At 44.7% G+C, this 22,190-nt stretch overlaps 1 protein-coding gene across 1 annotated transcript in view; it reads right to left on the bottom strand.

Moving 5' to 3' along the window:
• LOC126323429 (uncharacterized transmembrane protein DDB_G0289901-like) overlaps positions 1-22,190 on the bottom strand; it is a 437,992-nt gene that overhangs the window by 64,809 nt on the left and 350,993 nt on the right. Inside the window, exon 5 of the mRNA XM_049994681.1 lies at positions 4,512-4,920. Within this exon, the coding sequence (XP_049850638.1) occupies positions 4,512-4,920 (409 nt within the window). The remainder of the gene's footprint in view (positions 1-4,511; positions 4,921-22,190) is intronic.

Below are 22,190 nucleotides of genomic sequence, written 5' to 3' on the forward strand. Positions count from 1 at the left end.
CTGAGGAGACACTCGAAACGTCGGTTTTAAGGTTGCTGTTGTATTTCATAATGACCCTGTCTAATACTAAATTAAAAAAAAATTATTTAAATGGAAAATGTGTTCAGCTGATCAATAAACTCACTAAATCTGTCCTTTTTCTATTTCGGAGAAAATGCAAACAAATAAATATGAAATTATTATTATCATACTCTTATTTTCATTCGGAAAATAGAATGCGATTAGAAAAATATTACAGACAGCCGGAAAGAAATTCAGGGCAATTCACTTTTGTGCGTCACTGCTGCGTTAGACCGGACAACATCAGAAATTACACGTTCTGAGAAAAACATGAAGATACTTCCTTTAGTAATAAAATTGTAAATTATAGGAAACGAAGGCATCAATACGTCTTACAAATGGAAAATCATAGCTAGCCATGATTTTCTCTCACGTAACATGCACAGAGAAAGGGGCATGGGAACATCAAGCAAATTGTTAAGTGTGTGTCAGAATAGGTTCAAATGGTTCAAATGGCTCTGAGCACTATGGGACTCAACTGCTGTGGTCATTAGTCCCCTAGAACTTAGAACTACTTAAACCTAACTAACCTAAGGACATCACACACATCCATGCCCGAGGCAGGATTCGAACCTGCGACCGTAGCAGTCGCACGGTTCCGGACTGCGCGCCTAGAACCGCGAGACCACCGCGGCCTGCGTCAGAATAGGTAGCAGTGCCTAATTTATAAGGGGTATGAACGTGATTATGACGATATTTTCTCTTGTGAATTATTTATTCGTACTAAGCGTTTAACTTTTTGTGTGTCAGTCCTGCAGCAACACACGCTCACAAAATCTTAAACTCGCACCATATAACTGTATACCAAACATTCAGGAAACGGCATACAAAACACAACACTGGAAAGGGAATTCTTTATCAACCAATTTCAAGAGTGGTAATGTTTTGTCAGAAACAGCAGTAGCCGGCCAATTTGGCCAAACGGTTCTAGGCGCTTCAGTCCGGTTCTGCGCTGCTGCTGCGGTAGCAAGTTCGAATCCTGCCTCTGGCATGAATGTGTGTGGTGTCCTTAGGTTAGTTAGGTTTAAGTAGTTCTAAGTCAGGGGACTGATGACCTCAGATGTTAAGTCCCATAGTGCTCAGAGCCATTTGAGACAGCAGTATTGAACGCGCAGAGTCTCGACTCATTGAAATCTGGAGTGTTTCCAGCTAACGAATATATGAATCAAACTTTTGAATAACCTATGTGAAAGGGAAACGTGTCTAACAGAGAGAAATGAATTTACGGAAATACTGAAGGTTTTGCTGAACTTTGTTCGATTTATAATGACAGTCGTCTAATAGTACAAGTTATTATAGTGCAAGGACTTCATGTACGGAATGCTTTCACGGTCTGTCGTTAGGCAACATTCCCAAAATTTCTAGCGGAGGGTCACTACATACAGTGTGAAATCCTGAGAGATTGAGGCATAGACTGCGCATGAGGGAAGCCTAAGTTTCACATCTTCGCCCGGCCATCCAGATTTAGATTTTACGTGCTTTCTCTACATCGCTCAAGGCTATTTTTGTGATGATTCGCCAATCCGAATTTCTACTCCGCCCCTAATGACATCGTCGTCGACAGGATGTAAATCCTAATCCTTCATTACTTTGTTGCTGAAAGATTAAGGTAAAACGTTACAGATAATAGTGCTGAATGAACAGTTTGATAAAGAACAAAAGATAAGACAAAATGCTGTGTCTTCCTGTGGAATATATTGCAGGCTGCCTTCCAACATATTGCGGAACAGAGAAGATAGTAGAAGAAAGTTATTGATTGACTGCGAGATGTGTAAGCTTTAGTGGAAATACGAAAAAAAATGGCTCTGAGCACTATGGGACTTCACATCTGAGGTCATCAGTCCTCTAGAACTTAGAACTACTTAAACTAACTAATCTCAGGACATCACACACATCCATGCCCGAGGGAGGATTTGAACCTGCGAACGTAGCAGTCGCGCGGTTCTGGACTGAAGCGCGTAGAACCGTTCGGCCAACGCGGCCGGCATGGAAATACGAATAGAGCTCATGGATGCAGAGACAAATAATGAATTTTGATAACTGTCTTTGAGGCGCGGCTCAAAAACTTTGTTTTCGGCGTATGATGTCCAGCTCTTGGCTGAAGGGAGACGTGAGTTAAAGCCTTTAATATTTTTCAGCAAAAGTACGTCTACATCTCCATCTACATGGATACTCTGCAAATCTCATTTAAGTGCATGGCAGACGGTTCATCGAACCACCTTCATAATTCTCTATTATTCCAATATCGTATAGCGCGCGGAAAGAATGAGCACCTATATCTTTCCGTACTAGCTCTGATTTCCCTTATTTTATCTTTGTGATCGTTCCTCCCTATGTAAGTTGGTGTCAAAAAAATATTTTCACATTCTGAGGAGAAAGTTGGTGATTGGAATTTCGTGAGAAGATTCCGTCGCAACGAAAAACGCCTTTCTTTTAATGATGTCCATCCCAAATCCTGTAACATTTCTGTGACACTTTCTCCCATATTTCGCGGTAATACAAAACGTGCTGCCTTTCTTTGAACTTTTTCGATGAACTCAATCAGTCCTATCTGGTAAGAATCCCACACCGCGCAACAGTATTCTAAAACAGGACGGACAAGCATAGTGTAGGCAGTCTCCTTAGTAGGTCTGTTACATATTCTAAGTGTCCTGCCAATGAAATGGAGTTTTTTGGTTAGCCTTCCCCACAACATTTTCTATCTGTTCCTTCCAATTTAAATTGTTCGTAATTGTAATTCCTAGGTATTTAGCTGAATTTACGGCTTTTAGATTAGACTGATTTATCGTGTAACCGAAGTTTAACGCGTTCTTTTTAGCACTCATGTGGATGACCTCATACTTTTCATTATTTAAGGTCAACTGCCACTTTTCGCACCATTTCGATATTTCTTGTAAATCGTTTTGGAGTTTGTTTTGATCTTCTGACGACTTTATTAGTCGTTAAACGACAGCGTCATCTGCAAAGAACAGAAGACGGCTGCTCAGGTTGTCATCCAAATCGTTTATATAGATAAGGAATAGCAAAGGGCCTATAACACTACTTTGGGGAACTCCAGAAATCACTTCTGTTTTACTCGATGACTTTTCGTCAATTACAACGAACTGTGGCCTCTCTGACAGGAAGTCATAGATCCAGTCACATAACTGAGACGATATTCCATAAGCACGCAATTTCACTACGAGCCGCTTGCGTGGTAAAGTGTCAAAAGCCTTCCTGAAATCCAGAAATACGGAATCGATCTGAAATCCATCGTCTACTGACAAGCACTATTGACTCAGCAGTTCACGTGAATAAAGAGCTAGTTGTGTTTCACAAGAATGTTTTCTAAACCCATGTTGACTGTGTGTCAATAGGCAGTTTTGTTTGAGGTAATTCAGTACGTTCGAACATAATATGTTTTGAAATCCTGCTGCATATCGACGTTAACGATATGGGCCTGTAATTTATTGGTTTACTCATACTACCTTCCTTGAATATTGGTGTGACGTGTGCAACTTTCCAGTCTTTGGGTACGGATCTATCGTCGAGCGAACCGTTGTATATGATTGTTAAGTATGGAGCTAATGCATCAGCATACTGCGAAAGGAACCTAATTGTTATACAGTCTGGACCAGAAGATTTGCTTTCATTAAGTGATTTAAGTTGCTTCACTACTCCGAGGATATTTATTTCTACGTTACTCATGTTGGTAGCTGTTCTCGATTCGAACTCTGGAATGTTTACTTCATCTTCTTTTAGAAAGGCATTTCGGAAGGCTGTGTTTAGTAACTCTGCTTTGGGAGCACTATCTTAGGTAGTATCTCCATTGCTATAGCGCAGAGAAGGCATTGATTGTTTCTTGCCACTAACATACTTCACATACGACCAGAATCTCTTTGGATTTTCTGCCAGGTTTCGAGACAAAGACATTATGCTGGTCAATTTGATACATCATTGTCTATTTCCAGCCCTTCATTTGGCTGTGAAAATTCGAACAATGACCCATTGCCTAATTTATAGGGAGTCTTGTTTCAGCTGCGCTGAGCGCGGTCTAGAGGCGCCTTGTCACGGTTCGAGCGACTCCCTCGTCGAAGGTTTGTGCCCACCCTCGGGCTTGGGTGTGTGTGTGTTGTCCTTAGCGTAAGTTAGATTAAGTAGTGTGTAAGCCTAGCGACCAATTACCACAAATTTCCAAAGCTCCGGTGAAACACTGGACTAAAAAGCTATTTTGTTATTCGGTATGCTAACACTGCAGATCTGTATCGTATGCCTTCTTGAAGAAAAGGAACGGAGCAGCAACATGTCCGCGGGTATTTGTTGCCGTTTGGTACAAAGTATCCTGCGCCGTGCAATTTACAGTGGTCTGTGACTTATGGATGCACACGTAGGTCAAGGAGCTATAAACGTTCCGGGACAGTGGCGTGGAGCTATCTCCGGATTTCAGCAGCGGCAAAACTGGCGTCGCTCACCTGGCGAAACCGTCGCCAGAGGAGACGCAGCGGTAGAACTTGGTGCAGCTGTCGCTCCTGGCGAAGAAGCCCTCGGCGGAGCATCCGGCGGCTTCCGTGCCTGCTGCCGGCCTGCCGGGGTCCACCTCGTTCTCGGCGTCGGAGTCCGACCGCAGCGCTGCGGCGACGGGCGTGGGGCAGGCCCTGCCGAAGACGCAGGCGGCGGCGGCGGGGTCGAAGGCGGCGCCGGGCGCGCACCAGAACTGCACCGCCTGCAGCTGCGGCTGCGGCTGCGGGCCGGCGGCCGCGCGGCGCGGGGGTGCGCACCGCACGAACGACGAGCAGTCGCCGGGCGCCGCGAACAGCCCGGCCGCCGGGCACCGGAACGACGCCGACAGCCGGCCGCGCCGAGCAGACACCGCGCCCGCTCCTGCGGCAGGGAGGACAACGGAACGGGTCAGCTGCGCTCTCTCCACAATACGCTTGTCGTCGACACAGTCCTAGAGCCTCAATAAAAGCTACTGAAACGATTCAAACTTACAATATGAAATAAAGACTTAAAGGCGAGTTCTTCAACAAGTTTGAAGCAAAATACTTTGAGAAAGGCGCCATCTGTGTTGATTTTTCGCACTCCATAAGCAAAGATATGGTACATATAGGGCTGGGCAAACGATACTAGCGCTGCAACGATATCAAATGGCTCTGAGCACTATGGGACTCAACTGCTGTGGTCATTAGTCCCCTAGAACTTAGAACTACTTAAACCTAACTAACGTAAGGACATCACACACATCCATGCCCGAGGCAGGATTCGAACCTGCGACCGTAGCAGTCGCACGGTTCCGGACTGCGCGCCTAGAACCCTAGAGCCTCATTTGTTCCCAAGATATGAAGGGTGCTTTATAAGCAGTGATCTCTACCAGGATGTTGAACTTCAGCTGTCTGATCGTCCCAGCCATAGATGCTCACATTTCGTTCCTTGCCAAACTACAACATTGTTGCTTAGATGTGTCATTAGAACACGAAAAGAAAATACTTTTCGATTCCGCCCCACATGAGCCTATTACATCACATGTTGACGTAAAGTTCAAGACAAGAAATAAGTCTCCAATTCTTCGTCACGCACAGCCCGATGCAAATTTGTTTGTTAAACTACAACATGGCGGACGATGCAGAGCACACGAATCTGCAGATACGCTGCAGTTCTATACTCAGACACCAGACTTCTACATCCAGGTTGTATAGAGATCATTGTTTATAAGTGACAACCAACTCTAAATTAGGAGAAAATCTACATTAAATTTTGACAAAGGAACTGATTTTATAAAATCACTAATTTTTTCCAATCAAATTAAAATATCCATCATTTGGTTTTGCTGTTCTTGCAGTGGCAGTGTTTACAGATGAAATTATTGAATATAAGCTCCGCCTGCTATGTAAACAGTACTACAGTACACTAGGTACTTTACTGAATAATTCGAGTACGAGTCGATGCCAACTCTGACTCGACACATATCAGCAACATTCACACTAGATTTTGGTGAAATTGAAAAGTCTTGTTTACGAACGAAATTCCGCAAAATACGAGCGATATACAGGGTGAGTCACCTAACATTACCGGTGGATACATTTCGTAAACCACATCAAATACTGACGATTCGATTCCACAGACCGAACGTGAGGAGAGGGGGCCAGTATAAATGGTTAATACAAACCATAAAAAATGCACGGAAGTATGTTTTCTAACACAAACCTACGTTTTTTTTAAATGGAACCCCGTTAGTTTCGTTAGCACATCTGAACATTTAAAGAAATACGTAATCAGTGCCGTTTGTTGCATTGTAAAACGTTAATTACATTCGGAGATATTGTATCCTACAGTTGACGCTTGAGTACCACTCCTCCGCTGTTCGATCTTGTGTATCGGAGAGCACCGAATTACGTAGGGATCCAAAGGGAACGGTGATTGACCTTAGGTACAGAAGAGACTGGAACGGCACATTACGTCCACATGCTAACACCTTATTGGTCTTTTTCACTGACGCACATGTACATTACCATGAGGGGTGAGGTACACGTACACATGTGGTTTCCGTTTTCAATTACGGAGTGGAATAGAGTGTGTCCCGACATGTCAGGCCAATAGATGTTCAATGTGTTGGGCATAATTTGCTGCACACAATTGCAATCTCTGGCGTAATGAACGTCGTACACGCCGCAGTACATCTGGTGTAATGTCGCCGCAGGCTGCCACAATACGTGGTTTCATATCCTCTGGGGTTGTAGGCACATCACGGTACACATTCTCCTTTAACGTACCGCGCAGAAAGAAGTCCAGAGGTGTAAGATCAGGAGAACGGGCTGGCCAATTTATGCGTCCTCCACGTCCTATGAAACGCCCGTCGAACATCCTGTCAAGGGTCAGCCTAGTGTTAATTGCGGAATGTGCAGGTGGACCATCATGCTGATACCACATGCGACGACACGTTTCCAGTGGGACATTTTCGAGCAACGTTGGCAGATCATTCTGTAGAAACGCGATGCATGTTGTAGCTGTTTGGGCCCCTGCAATGAAGTGAGGACCAATGAGGTGGACGCCAATGATTCCGCACCATACATTTACAGTCCACGGTCGCTGTCGCTCTACCTGTCTGAGCCAGCGAGGATTGTCCACGGACCAGTAATGCATGTTCCGTAGATTCACTGCCCCGTGGTTTGTGAAACCCGCTTCATCGGTAAACAGGTAGAACTGCAACGCATTCTCTGTTAATGCCCATTGACAGAATTGCATTCGATGATTAAAGTCATCATCATGTAATTGCTGATGTAGCGACACATGAAACAGGTGAAAGCGGTGACGATGCAGTATGCGCATGACACTACTTTGACTCAGGCCACCGGCTCTCGCAATGTCCCGTGTACTCGTGTGTGGGTTCATGGCAACAGCAACTAGCACACCAACTGCACCTGCTTCTCCTGTGACTGGCCTGTTACGGACCCGTTTGCATGCTACGACCATACCTGTTGCATACAGTTGGCGGTAGATGTTTTGCAATGTGCGGCACGTTGGATGCTCTCTGTCCGGGTACCGTTCTGCATACACCCTGCAGGCTTCAGCTGCATTTCGTCGACACTCGCCATAGATGAGTATCATCTCCGCCTTTTCAGAGTTCGAATACACCATGGTCACAGTTCCTACAACACTACACTATCACAGACGTCTGGTAACACGTTGTACTACAGTTGGTCTGCGTGCGGAGACGAATGTAGAATAACAATAGCAGCAAGCGCTACATGCGGACACTGCGACAGCTAGACCAAACCACAACAGTACACTACAGCCACATTCGTAAACACGGTCGTCATCGTAAACATGTCCCTGTAGATGCTGCTCGCCGACCGTGGCCCGTGTTTGTTACAACATGCAACTGAACGTCAGAGGTTTCAAGCGTCAACTTTAGGTTACAATATCTCCGGATGTAATTAACATTTTACAATGCAACAAACGGCACTGATTACGTATTTGTTTATATGTTCAGATGTGCTAACAAAACTAACGTGGTTCCATTAAAAAAACGTAGGTTCGTGTTAAAAAACATACTTCCGTGCATTTTTATATGGTTTGTATTAAACAATTACACTAGCCCCTCTCCTCACGTTCGGTCTGTGGAATCGGTTCGTCAGTATTTGATGTGGTTTACGAAATATATCCGCGAAATGGAAATCACAGTGAAAACCAAAACTGTTTTACACTGAAGCACCAAATAAACTGGTAAAGGGAAGCGTATTAAAATACAGAGACATGTGAACGGGCAGAATACTGCGCTGCGGTCGGAAACGCCTAGCTAAGACCACAAGTGTCTGGCGCAGTTGTTAGATCAGTTGCTGCTGCTATAATGGCACATTATAAATATTTCACTGAGTTCGAACGTGTTGTTACAATCGGCGCATGATAGATGAGACAAGCACCTCCGAGGCAGCCACGAAGTGGGGATTTTTTCGTATTTCACGACCGTACCGTGAATATCAGGAATCCGGTAAAACGTCAAACGAATTCGCTGCGGCCGGAAGAAGATCCTGCAAGGCTGGACAAACGACGACTGAAGAGAATCTTTCAACGTGACAGAAGTGCAACTCTTCCGCAAGTTGCTGCAGATTTCAATGCTGGGCCATCAACAAATCTCAGCGTGCGAATCATTCAACGAAACGTCATCGATATGGGCTTTCGGAGCCGAAGACCCACTTGTGTGCCCTTGACTGCACGACACAAAGCTTTACGCCTGACCTGGGCCCGTCAACGCCAACTTTGGACTGTTGATGACTGGAAACATGTTGCTTGATCGAACGAGTCTCGTTTCAAATTGTATCGAGCCGATGGACGTGTACGGGTGTGGAGACAATCTCATGAATCCATGGACCCTGCATGCCACCAGGGGACTGTTCAACCTGGTGGAGGCTCTGCAATGGTGTGAGGCGTGTGCAGTTATGGGGCCCCTGACACGACTCTGGTAGGTGACACATACGTAAGCATCCTGTCTGATCACCTGCATCCATTCATGTCCATTGTTCATTCCGACGAAGTTGGGCAATGTCAGCGGGACAATACGACGAGCCACACATCGAGATTTGCTACAGAGCGGCCCCAGAAACACTCTTCTGAGTTTATAAACTACCACTGGCCACCAAACTCCCCAGACGTGAACATTATTGGGCATATCTGGGATGCTTTGCAACGTCCTGTTCAGAAGAGATTTCCACCCCCTCGTACTCTTACAGATTTATGGACAGCCCTGCAGGATTCATGGAGTCAATTCCCTCCAGCAGTACTTCAGAGGTTAGTCGAGTCCATGCCACGTCGTGTTGCGGCACTTCTGCGTGCTCGCGGAGACCCTACATGATATTAGGCAGGTGTACCAGTTTCTTTGGATCTTCATTGTATATGCAGTGAGTTTTATACGTGACAACCAACTCTAAATTTGAAAACAATATGTTAAACTTTAAAAAGCGAACTGATTTATAAAATTACCAATTTTATTGCAGGTGACGTAAAATAAAATTAAAATGTCCATAATTTGGTTTTGTTTGCTCTCGCAGGTGCCCGTGCTTATAGATGATATTACGGGATATAAGTTCCGCCTGTCATGCAAACAATTCACTAAAGGAACTTTACAGAAAAGAGGCCACTAACTGCAACACACACACTCACTCAATCACTCACACACACACACACACACACACACACACACACGCACACACACACACACACACACACACACACACACAGGGAGAGAGAGAGAGAGAGACGCGAAGGGAGTGAGAAAGTAAACAAAGTTGAAAACTGGAGCGAAACTGACAACTAACTCGAGAGCAAGTGAACGCCAACTGTGGCTGTACACACAACAGCAACATTAACACTAGGTTTCGGTGAAGCTGAACACTGTTGTTCATGAACGAAATTCTGCAAAATAGGAGGGATGTATTGCTTTTTGAGGCCCGATCGGTCGTAAAATGAAAACCGCAGTAAAAACAAAAACTGTTTTATTTGCAGCATTTACTTACACTTTACAGCTACTTCTCTACGTAATCGCCGCTCCGACTTACTCATGTGTCGTAGCGTTGTACGAACTTCCGAGTACCGCCATCATAAAAGGCAGCCCCGTATCTCGTGGTCGTGCGGTAGCGTTCTCGCTTCTCGCGCCCGGGTTCGATTCCCGGCAGGGTCAGGGATTTTCTCTGCCTCGTGATGGCTGGGTGTTGTGTGTTGTCCTTAGGTTAGTTAGGTTTAAGTAGTTCTAAGTTCTAGGGGACTGATGACCATAGATGTTAAGTCCCATAGTGCTCAGAGCCATTAAAAGGCAGCCGCTCGGCTTTCCGTCAATTCTCCAAACTGGTCTGCACATCGTCGTCTGTGGCACAATGTTGTCCTCTCAGCAAGGGATCGAAATCAGAGGGAGGCCAAAGGCGGACTTTGTGGTGGGTGATCAAATACTTGGCATTGAAAACGCTGCAGGGGCGTCTTTGTCACAACTGCAATGAGCGGCCGATCGTTGTCACGAACGAGGACAATGGCTGATGACAACATTTCTCTTCGCTGGTTCTGAATTGCCCTTCGTATGCGATTTTCTCGAATAGCTTGATCCAGTCGCTGAACAAGATCACCGGTTGACACTCACTTCATTTCCTGACCGCCTGCACGATGAACTACTGTACTTCCGGCTTCAAAGTTCCTGCATCACGACACTTTGCTGCCATGCATGAGAATTGCGTTCTGTGCCGGATCCCCTCAGCATGAAGAAATCGAGTGACAGGGCCCACTACACACTTGGCGGGAGGCTTCATTGTAAGCAAATGAATCACGTGCAGTTCTCCTTGTGATGTCATTTATTGTGTAGTTACCAGTTTTGGCGCTTCAATGCACCGTCTTCACGCCTTAGTCTATGCTGAAGGTGTTATCACGATCCATATATACGACGCATCAGTGACCAAAACTGGTTTACGAAGACTGCCTGTAACTGTGGTGTCGTCTCTGCAACCATCAGCTGTCAACTTCATTGTTCTAGGCATCACTGTGCGCTCAGCACAGAAAATCCGACGTGAGGTAATCGATGTGCATACTAGAGACACTACGCAACACATATGCACGAAGATTCATCGCATCTTCACTGTGGTTTTAATTTTGCGATAAACTCGACCTTGAAAAAACAAATTAGACCTAGTATATGTAGTGCTCCGCTGTATTTCTCAACATCTTATGGGAATGCAGAAGAAACAGGATTTTCGAAAGTAAAATTTGCGGATGACAAGCTGTAAGTATTCAATAGTGTACAGACTGTCATATGTAACCGATTAATGCACAACAATTAAGGAAATGACAACTACATAAAAATCCTTTTTCCCCGTTTATCACTGAAAACATCTTCACAGTTTACAGATTTAAGTAAAGAATGCCCAGTCACAATGGCACAAATGTGCTCAAACCTGTCTGTACTTATTTGAAATACGGTCGTTACTATGAAATGAATACCCTTAGCTGCATACAGGCATAATCAACGGGGATAGTTGAAAATGTGTGCCCCGACCGGGACTCGAACCGGAGATCCCTTTAGCTGCATACAGTCATTGATATAAGTCAACGGGGACAGTTGAAAATGTGTGTCTCGACCGTGACTCGAACCCGGGATCTCCTGGTTACATGGCAGACGCTCCATCCATCTTTTTTCCATTTTGTTCGTTGTTGGTCGTTGTGTTTGGTCGTTGCGGACGTCACATGACATCTGTTAATGTTCGTTTGTTGATCCTTCCACCAGTTCTCTGACCGAACACGCCTTTTTTTCTTTTTGATCTCATTTTGTTCGTTTTCGTTCGTTGCATCTGCTCATGGCGGACGTCGCAAAACACCTGTTTCAGTTCGTCGTTGATTCATGAACTCAGTTTTTTAATTACAGAGGGCAGCTAACTCTCTGACCGAACACGCTGAGTTACCGTGCCGGCGTTGAGCTACCGTGCCGGCATCCATCTGAGCCACCGAGGACACAGAGGATAGTGCGACTACAGGGATTTATCTCTGGCACGCCTCCCGTGAGACCCACATTCTCAACGTATTGTCCCGCACTATATTCATGGTGCCCCTGCCCATTATACTCATTACTCGCGGCTTTACCGCCGCTTCCCTTAAGAACTCGGGCACTGCACTGTTTGTGCATCCGCACAGAAGAAATATATATATGAAGATTGTGTCTGTTCTTTCGGACATCTTCGAAAGAACGGATACCATCTTCATCTATAAATACTGTTTTTATATCTACTAAAATAGAAATAGATTTAAAGATTGTTGATGGGGAATTTAAATTCTTTATTTTGCTGCCATTTTCAGTTTCCGGTTATTTGTACCTCCCTCTCAAAGTTAACAGCCTCTGGCAGGCAGGAGTTTACGAAGAGCTTGTTCCGGTCTACACGGGAGGCAAAACCAACACGCTGCTGGGATTTAAATTAACTTGGTACTCAATACTAACCGCGGAAAGCATCGGCTACGAATCTACTTTCTGGGGGTCCCTGATTACTGAGGAGAATTAGGGAGGTGTGTAGCCGTTACATTTAAAAATATTTTAAAGATTAACAATCAGATACATTATGATAGCAGTCAGAAATATTAGTTGAAAGCAGGCTTCAGTGACTTTTCAGCAATCAGAGATTAGCAGGGTACATTGGTAGAAACCTTATCCAGAATTAATAGAATTTACGTAAAAAGATCAGGATAAGTCCGAGTAGGACTCGTGCATCGGCGGATCCGCAGAAATATATTTAAATATGTAGGAGGATTGGAACATTAATAGTGGCAACTATTTATTTACAGCTCGTGCAAAATAGATACGCGTTTCAAAGTTTTACTGAACTTCAAAGTAGTCACCAGCGTTGTGTATAACCTGTTGCTAGCGATGTGGAAATCGTAGGATACTCTTAGCAGTGACAGTTGTGTTGACAGTTCGAGCGGCGCGGTCTATTGCCCGACGAATTTGTAGCAGTTCTGAAGCGAATGCTGTGAAGTGTTTCCTATGCCGTTCATTTTTGGAACACAACCTACGGCCAGCTTACAGACAGAAGTGATGACACTATCTGCAGGACCTGACCATCATTTTGCAGGACAATGCTCAAGCACGTACAGTGCAAGCTGTTACTGATTTATTTGATTGATGGGGCTGCTAAGTGCTAAACCACCTACTACACTCCGCTGACTTATGCTCTCGCGAGTTCAACTCGATTTGTAAACTGAAGGAAACACTTCACTACTACAAATTCGTCGGGCAATAGACCGCGCTGCTCGAACTGTCAACACAACTGGCACCGCTTAGAGTATCCTACGCCTTCCACATCGCTGGCAACGGGTTATACACAATGCTGGTGACTACTCTGAAGGTCAGTAAAACCTTGAAAAACGTATCTATTTTGTACGAGCTGTAAATAAATAGTTGCCACTATTAAAGTTCCAACCCTCGTAGACAGTCATCCATCCCGAGAATCGAGAATTCATCGATTTTTCACTGTTATCGACATCTATACTGCCAAGATAACAAAACATGTGACGCTAATTACCGTATTTTTTTATTGCTTTGACGTAGGAGTTTACATTGTCTACAGAACCAAGGGACCACATATCATAGTACGTTACATAAATTTCAACTTTAATACATCCTCCCGTTACTTAGAAACATTTGTTTTAAAGGCGGTTAGACAAAAAATCCGATAACATGACCAAACAAATTTTTCTCATTTGATTTAATTACAGATTAAAAGTTTTCGGGTTTTTTTCTTTACTTGTACTGTAAAACCTTACAACCTGTCAGATTTCATGCCTCTGGGGCAACGGGAAGTACGCTATCGGTTTTGAAGAGTGAAATTGCGAGTACCTAAATATGCGAAATAAACGGCCGTAACCTTTTATTGCACTGACTTAGAAGATTCTGTTTTTTAAACCACCAACAGATCATACAGGGTGTTTCAAAAATGACCGGTATATTTGAAACGGCAATAAAAACTAAACGAGCAGCGATAGAAATACACCGTTTGTTGCAATATGCTTGGGACAACAGTACATTTTCAGGCGGACAAACTTTCAAAATTACAGTAGTTACAATTTTCAACGACAGATGGCGCTGCAAGTGATGTGAAAGATATAGAAGACAATGCAGTCTGTGGGTGCGCCATTCTGTACGTCGTCTTTCTGCTGTAAGCGTGTGCTGTTCACAACGTGCAAGTGTGCTGTGGACAACATGGTTTATTCCTTAGAACAGAGGATTTTTCTGGTGTTGGAATTCCACCGCCTAGAACACAGTGTTGTTGCAACAAGACAAAGTTTCCAACGGAGGTTTAATGTAACCAAAGGACCGAAAAGCGATACAATAAAGGATCTGTTTGAAAAATTTCAACGGACTGGGAACGTGACGGATGAACGTGCTGGAAAGGTAGGGCGACCGTGTACGGCAACCACAGAGGGCAACGCGCAGCTAGTGCAGCAGGTGATCCAACAGCGGCCTCAAGTTTCCGTTCGCCGTGTTGCAGCTGCGGTCCAAATGACGCCAACGTCCACGTATCGTCTCATGCGCCAGAGTTTACACCTCTATCCATACAAAATTCAAACGCGGCAACCCCTCAGCACCGCTACCATTGCTGCATGAGAGACATTCGCTAACGATGTAGTGCACAGGATTGATGACGGCGATATGTATGTGGGCAGCATTTGGTTTACTGACGAAGCTTATTTTACCTGGACGGCTTCGTCAATAAACAGAAGCCCCATGTTGCAGTCGCATCGTCCCTGCATCCTCAAAAAGTACATTTCTTCCAAAGGAATCATTGGCCCATTTTTCAGATCCGAAACGATTACTGCATCACGCTGTCTGGACATTCTTCGTGAATTTTTGGCGGTACAAACTGCCTTAGACGACACTGCGAACACCTCGTGGTTTATGCAAGAGAGTGCCCGGCCACATCGCACGGCCGACGTCTTTAATTTCCTGAATGAATATTTCGATGATCGTGTGATTGCTTTGGGCTATCCGAAACATGCAGGAGGCGGCGTGGATTGGCCTCCCTATTCGCCAGACATGAACCCCTGTGACTTCTTTCTGTGGGGACACTTGAAAGACCAGGTGTACCGCCAGAATCCAGAAACAATTGAACAGCTGAAGCAGTACATCTCATCTGCATGTGAAGTCATTCCGCCAGACACGTTGTCAAAGGTTTCGGGTAATTTCATTCAGAGACTACGCCATATTATTGCTACGCATGGTGGATATGTGGAAAATATCGTACTATAGAGTTTCCCAGACCGCAGCGCCATCTGTTGTTGACAATTGTAACTACTGTAATTTCGAAAGTTTGTCTGCCTGAAAATGTACTGTTGTCGCAAGCATATTGCAACAAACGGTGTATTTCTATCGCTGCTCGTTTAGTTTATATTGCCGTTTCAAATATACCGGTCATTTTTGAAACACCCTGTAAACTCACTATAATGCATAAATTTTATTTTAATACGTTTACCTGTTCCTTGAAAAAAAGAGTTTTCAACAGTCGGACAGACAGACAAACAGACACACAGCCAATAAAGTGATCCTACAACGGTTGCATCTTTGCCGGAATCCTAAAAATATAAAGTTGTTTAAACCAAATTAAAACTAGTACTGTACTCGGTAGAGAATGCATGATTAGATCCTCTAATTCTAGAGAAAGAGCACTGAAACCATGATATCACGATCCAGGTGAAAAAAGCGGTGGGTTCAGTAATTTCTTACCCCTTCGCTGGCGCTGTCGGTGTTCAGTTAAGGCGTGATATAGTCGTGCACGGCGTATAAAAACGGTGACGCCTGTGTGTGAGAGACATTACGAAGTTCTACTGAAAGTAATGAACAGTCGAACTGAGACTACCTACAAGGCAACATCTGCGGTCGTTGCTCCAGATGCACGCAAACGGAATGGGCTCTAGGGGAGCTGAGCCGCGGGTTTTTATGACCTCGGAGTTGCTGCACTTCAGTGAGCTTCCGACCATAAGTAATGGGCTGTTGCCATTTACAGGGGGCAGCGGAGGCAGGGGACAACGTGCTGTGAAGCAGGGAACAGGCCACATATTTTGCTAACCGAGGTTTAACGTGCTGCCTCAGCTCCAACAGACGTAAAACGCTTGTCAGTGTACCGCTGCGCGCCCACGAGGAAAATGAGTACGTTTGAAACCTTACGTAATTTTTCAAGATTGCCGCCATTCTCAGCAAGTTTGTAACTTTCTTCTGAATGAATGCAAATCGAAATTCCATTCCGGATATCAGTTCCTCACTACTTCAGGGATATGTTTATTATGCATTCATTTTTATTAGAATTATTATTACGAGGTTAATTTGAAACTGAAATTTAAGGAAGAACGAAATAAAATTGACAGTTCTAAAAAGAGTGCACCTGTGGGTGGGTCATTAGGAAAGGATCCTGAATCTATAACTGGATGGCTAGATTATTAGTTATTGTCTCTCTCTGTGTTAGAAGACTTGCGTGGGTGCACACGTACCTGGCCCAACACGCGCCGAGTCTGGGCCGAATCGTTGTGTTACAGTATCGTACACATGATGGCCACACTCATTGTATTACACTAGTAAACACGCCAGCAGCATATCGTCTGCTCCTGTACTGCACAATAACGTCTCAGTAGTTAGCAGCACTTCATAGGCTGCAAGGATGGCTTGTATAAGACAGAAAATATAGACTTGCTATATGCTTCCGCGAGAAACCTGATTTCTCTTATCTTGCCTTCGCGGCTCCTACTGCGGACGTATGTTGGTGGCAGTAAAATCGTTATGCAGTCTGTCGCAAATGCCGATCCTCTAAACTTCCTCAATATTTTTTTTTGCGATTCTTCTTCCGTCTAGAGACTCCCATGTGAATTCAAGGAGCATTTCAGTAATACTCACGTGCAAATCGCACCTGAAAAAACTAAACTCCGCCCGAACCGGCTACCGTGTCATCCTCAGCGCACAGGCCACAATGGATGCGGATGCGGGCAGGCAGCGAGCACACCGCGTCCCCGGCCGTATGTTAGTTTAAGAGACCAGAGTCGCTACTTCTCAATGAAGCAGCTCCTCAGTTTGCGTCACAAGGGCTGAGCGCATCCCGTTTGCCAACAGTGCTTCGCAGACTGATCGCACCTACTGGTAAGAAATTTAGCTCTGAATTACTTCGATGGTCTTGAATCCGACCTGGTAGGAACGTTCAAGACTCGAACAGTACTCAAGAAAGCATCCCAAAAGTGTTCTGCGCAGTCATCTTTATAGATGAGCTGCACTTTTCTAGAATTCTCCCAATACATCGATGACGGCAGTTCGGCGTCCTTACAACCGATGTTACCAGCTCGTTTGGTTTCACGTCGCTTTGTAAGATGATGCAAAGATATTTTACCGACGTGACTTTGTCAGGCTGCTCACCACTAGTAGCATACTTGATCATTACAGGATTGGAATTTTGTAGGCACGACAGGGTTGTTTTTCCTACTCATCTGCAGTAAGTCACGTTTTCCCACAGATAGAGCTAAATACCATTCATCACATCAAATAGAAATCCTATCTCGTCTTTACGAGATACATCTATATCTACATACATACTCTTCAAGTGCATGGCAGAGAATACCTCTTACCACAACTAGTCTACATCTAAATCTACATCTACATTTATACTCCGCAAGCCACCCAACGGTGTGTGGCGGAGGGCACTTTACGTGCCACTGTCATTACCTCCCTTTCCTGTTCCAGTCGCGAATGTTTCGCGGGAAGAACGACTGTCCGAAAGCCTCCGTGCGCGCTCTAATCTCTCTAATTTTACATTCGCGGTCTCCTCGGGAGGTATAAGTAGGGGGAAGCAACTTATCCGATACCTCATCCAGAAACGCATCCTCTCGAAACCTGGCGAGCAAGCTACACCGCGATGCAGAGCGCCTCTCTTGCAGAGTCTGCCACTTGAGTTTGTTAAACATCTCCGTAACGCTATCACGGCTACCAAATAACCCTGTGACGAAACGCGCCGCTCTTCTTTGGATCTTCTCTATCTCCTCCGTCAACCGATCTGGTATGGATCCCACACTGATGAGCAATACTCAAGTCTAGGTCGAACGAGTGTTTTGTAAGCCACCTCCTTTGTTGATGGACTACATTTTCTCAGGACTCTCCCAATGAATCTCAACCTGGTAAACGCCTTACCAACAATTAATTTTATATGATCATTCCACTTCAAATCGTTCCGCACGCATACTCCCAGATATTTGACAGAAGTAACTGCTGCCAGTGTTTGTTCCGCTATCATATAATCATGCAATAAAGGATCCTTCTTTCTATGTATTCGCAATACATTACATTTGTCTATGTTAAGGGTCAGTTGCCACTCCCTGCACCAAGTGCCTATCCGCTGCAGGTCTTCCTGCATTTCGCTACAATTTTCTAATGCTGAAACTTCTCTGTATACTAGAGCACCATCCGCGAAAAGCCGCATGGAACTTCCGACACTATCTACTAGGTCATTTATATATATTGTGAAAAGCAATGGTCCCATAACACTCCCCTGTGGCACGCCAGAGGTTACTGTAACGTCTGTAGACGTCTTTCCATTGATAACAACATGCTGTGTTCTGTTTGCTAAAAACTCTTCAATCCAGCCACACAGCTGGTCTGATATTCCGTAGGCTCTTACTTTGTTTATCAGGCGACAGTGCGGAACTGTATCGAACGCCTTCCGGAAGTCAAGGAAAATAGCATCCACCTGGGAGCCTGTATCTAATATTTTCTGGGTCTCATGAACAAATAAAGCGAGTTGGGTCTCACACGACCGCTGTTTCCGGAATCCATGTTGATTCCTACAGAGTAGTCATTCTCTTTCCCTTCATACTCGTAAATGGAGCGAAGTAGGAAAGACTGTCTGTATGCTTTCGTACAAGCCCTGGTTTGTCGTATCTTATCATTGTGGCCCTTAGGCGAGATGTATACTGACGGGAGTAAGATCGTCCTGAAATAAACTGAACACCATCTTTCCTCCTGCGATTCGCATTTGAGTTGAAGTAGCATTTTCGTAGTACTCCCATATTGATCGAACCTACCGGCAAGAAATCTATCAGCCTGCTTCTGAATTGGTTCCATATCCACACGTCGCTTTAGAAGTGGAACGTTACAAATGAACTCTTTACATGATTATGAGTCTCCATTTCGCAGATGGAAATCGTTTAGCACAGAGAAACATTATACGAAGATCGTGCGCCTGTTACGCGGCGTAATTCAGCTTTTTGTTATAGGACTATATAGGCGCTCTCCCAACATGGGGGCAATGTCAGTAAGCAGGACCTCTATCGTCGGACACTTAACGTGTGGGAAGAGTTGCAAGGACTCAGGTGGAATTCCTCGTCACGGACAGCAGCGCGCATATAATTAAGCAGCGCCGCCCATTCGCAACGAAGAAACCAATTCTTAGTCTGTGCACGTTACCTCGAGCGCTTTGATGGCAGTGCAAAAATTTAACTGCCGTTGCTTCTCGTACGCTAACTCATCAATTATTTAGTCCCCAGGATAGAAGTTTCGCAACATTTTATCTGATGTTGTAACGTGATATTCAGTCCCTACACAGCATCCTTTTAGTTTGAACGTATCGAATAAGCTAATCGACAGGAACGTCAGAGGAAAATGGGCAGTATTAGCGCACGGAAGATGTAGGCTGGAACACAGACGACGAAACAAGCAACTTACCGACAACGGTTTGTATTTCTAATTTTCAGGAATGGTGGCTGTCTTTCGTGATGGTACGTAGGAAAACCTGCTTAATTTGGTGCCGATGGAAGAAGCAATAAACTGAAAATTAATTCATAGTGAACATATGTATTCCCTAAACAGGTTTAAGTACGATATTCGAATATTTGAAATGGGCGACGAGAGCTGCAATATTTATACGCAAGGTGTCAAAGATGATGGCACACGAGTGACTGTTGGGCACAGGTCCCCAAAGAAAAGATGGTATCTTTGGGGCGGGGTCTCTGCGACCGCCAGATTTGACGAGTCGAACCAGAACCAGAAGCTGCTCAAAGAGTCTGAGTAATTCGCCAGACTGTTTTTATAATCTGACATGCTGCTGGTCTGCAGCGGATTATTTGCAAAGATACAGCAAAACCTGAGCATGTTCGCTGAGGTACAGCAGACGATGCCGGGAGTGAACTTCCAGACGACCCGGAGGAAAGAAAGAAAATAAAATTGCTCAGTAATCACAGTGCAGCAGGGGACTTCTGAATACCGTAGAGAATCCACTGCTGGCGCTGATAACAATGCCCTTAACGCCTTTTCAAGAGACAGGCTTCACTTCTTCTGATGTGGTCCTGTAAGCGTAGAAAAGTTGTGGAATGATTTCAAAGATATGGTATCGACAGAAATTGAGAGAGGAAATTGAGAGGTGGTGGGCTGATAGTGACCGGGCCAAATATCTCACGAAATAAGCATCAAACGAAAAAACTACAAGGAACAAAATTTGTCTAGCTTGAAGGGGGAAACCAGGTGGCGCTATGGTTGGCCCGCTAGATGGCGCTGTCATAGGTCAAACGGATATCAACTGCGTTTTTTTGAATAGGAACCCCCAGTTTTTATTACTTATTCGTGTGGTACGTAAAGAAATATGAATGTTTTAGTTGGATCACTTTTTTCGCTTTGTGATAGATGGCGCTATAATAGTCACAAACGTATAAGTACGTTGTATCACGTAACATTCCGCCAGTGCGGACGGTATTTGCTTCGTGGTACATTACCCGTGTTAAAATGGACCGTTTACCAATTGCAGAAAAGGTCGATATCGTGTTGATGTATGGCTACTGTGATCAAAATGTCCAACGGGCGTGTGGTGCGTATGCTGCTCGGTATGCCGGACGACATCATCCAAGTGTCCGGACCGTTCTCCGGTTAGTTACTTTATTTAAGGAAACAGGAAGTGTTCAGCCACATGTGAAACGTCAACCACGACCTGCAACAAACTGCGCGAGAATAGGGAATCTCAAAAACGTCGGTGTTGAGAATGCTACATCAATCCGTACCATATATCTATGCACCAGGAATTGCATGGCGGCGACTTTGAAAGTCGTGTACAGTTCTGCCACTGGGCACAGGAGAAACTACGGGACGATGATAGATTTTTTGCACGCGTTCTATTTAGCGACGAAGCGTCATTCACCAACAGCGGTAACGTAAACCGGCATAGTATGCACTGTTGGGCAACGGAAAATCCACGATGGCTGCGACAAGTGGAACATCAGCGACCTTGGTGGGTTAATGTATGGTGCGGCATTATGGGGGGAAGTACAATTGGCCCCATTTTATCGATTCCAATCTAAATGGTGCAATGTATGCTGATTTCCTACGTAATACTCTACCGATGTTATTACAAGATGTTTCACTGCATGACAGAATGGCGATGTACTTTCAACATGATGGACTACCTAACAGATCAAAACGAAAATTACTGTTCCGACACTGACAATGTTGAGCGTTTATGGAAAAAGTTCAAGGCAATCGTAAAATGCGTTTTAGACAGGTACGTGCCGAGTAAAACTGTGAGGGACGGGAAAAACCCACCGTGGTTCAACAACAAAGTTAGGAAACTACTGCGAAAGCAAAGAGAGCTTCACTCCAAGTGTAAACGCAGCCAAAACCTCTCAGACAAACAGAAGCTAAACGATGTCAAAGTTAGCGTAAGGATGGCTATGCGTGAAGCGTTCAGTGAATTCGAAAGTAAAATTCTATGTAACGACTTGACAGAAAATCCTAGGAAGTTCTGGTCTTACGTTAAATCCGTAAGTGGCTCGAAACAGCAGATCCAGACACTCCGGGATGATGATGGCATTGAAACAGAGGATGACACGCGTAAAGATGAAATACTAAACACCTTTTTCACAGAGGAAGACCGCACTGTAGTTCCTTCTATAAATCCTCGCTTCCCACGCCCGGGTTCCCGGGTTCGATTCCCGGCGGGGTCAGGGATTTTCTCTGCCTCGAGATGACTGGGTGTTGTGTGCTGTCCTTAGGTTAGCTAGGTTTAAGTAGTTCTAGGGGACTGATGACCATAGACGTTAAGTCCCTTGGTGCTCAGAACCATTTAAACCATTTTATGAATCGTTGCACAAACGAAAACATGGCTGATATCGAAATAAGTGTC

This window comes from Schistocerca gregaria, chromosome 2 (genome assembly GCF_023897955.1).
Source record: "Schistocerca gregaria isolate iqSchGreg1 chromosome 2, iqSchGreg1.2, whole genome shotgun sequence".
Lineage (NCBI taxonomy): Eukaryota > Metazoa > Arthropoda > Insecta > Orthoptera > Acrididae > Schistocerca > Schistocerca gregaria.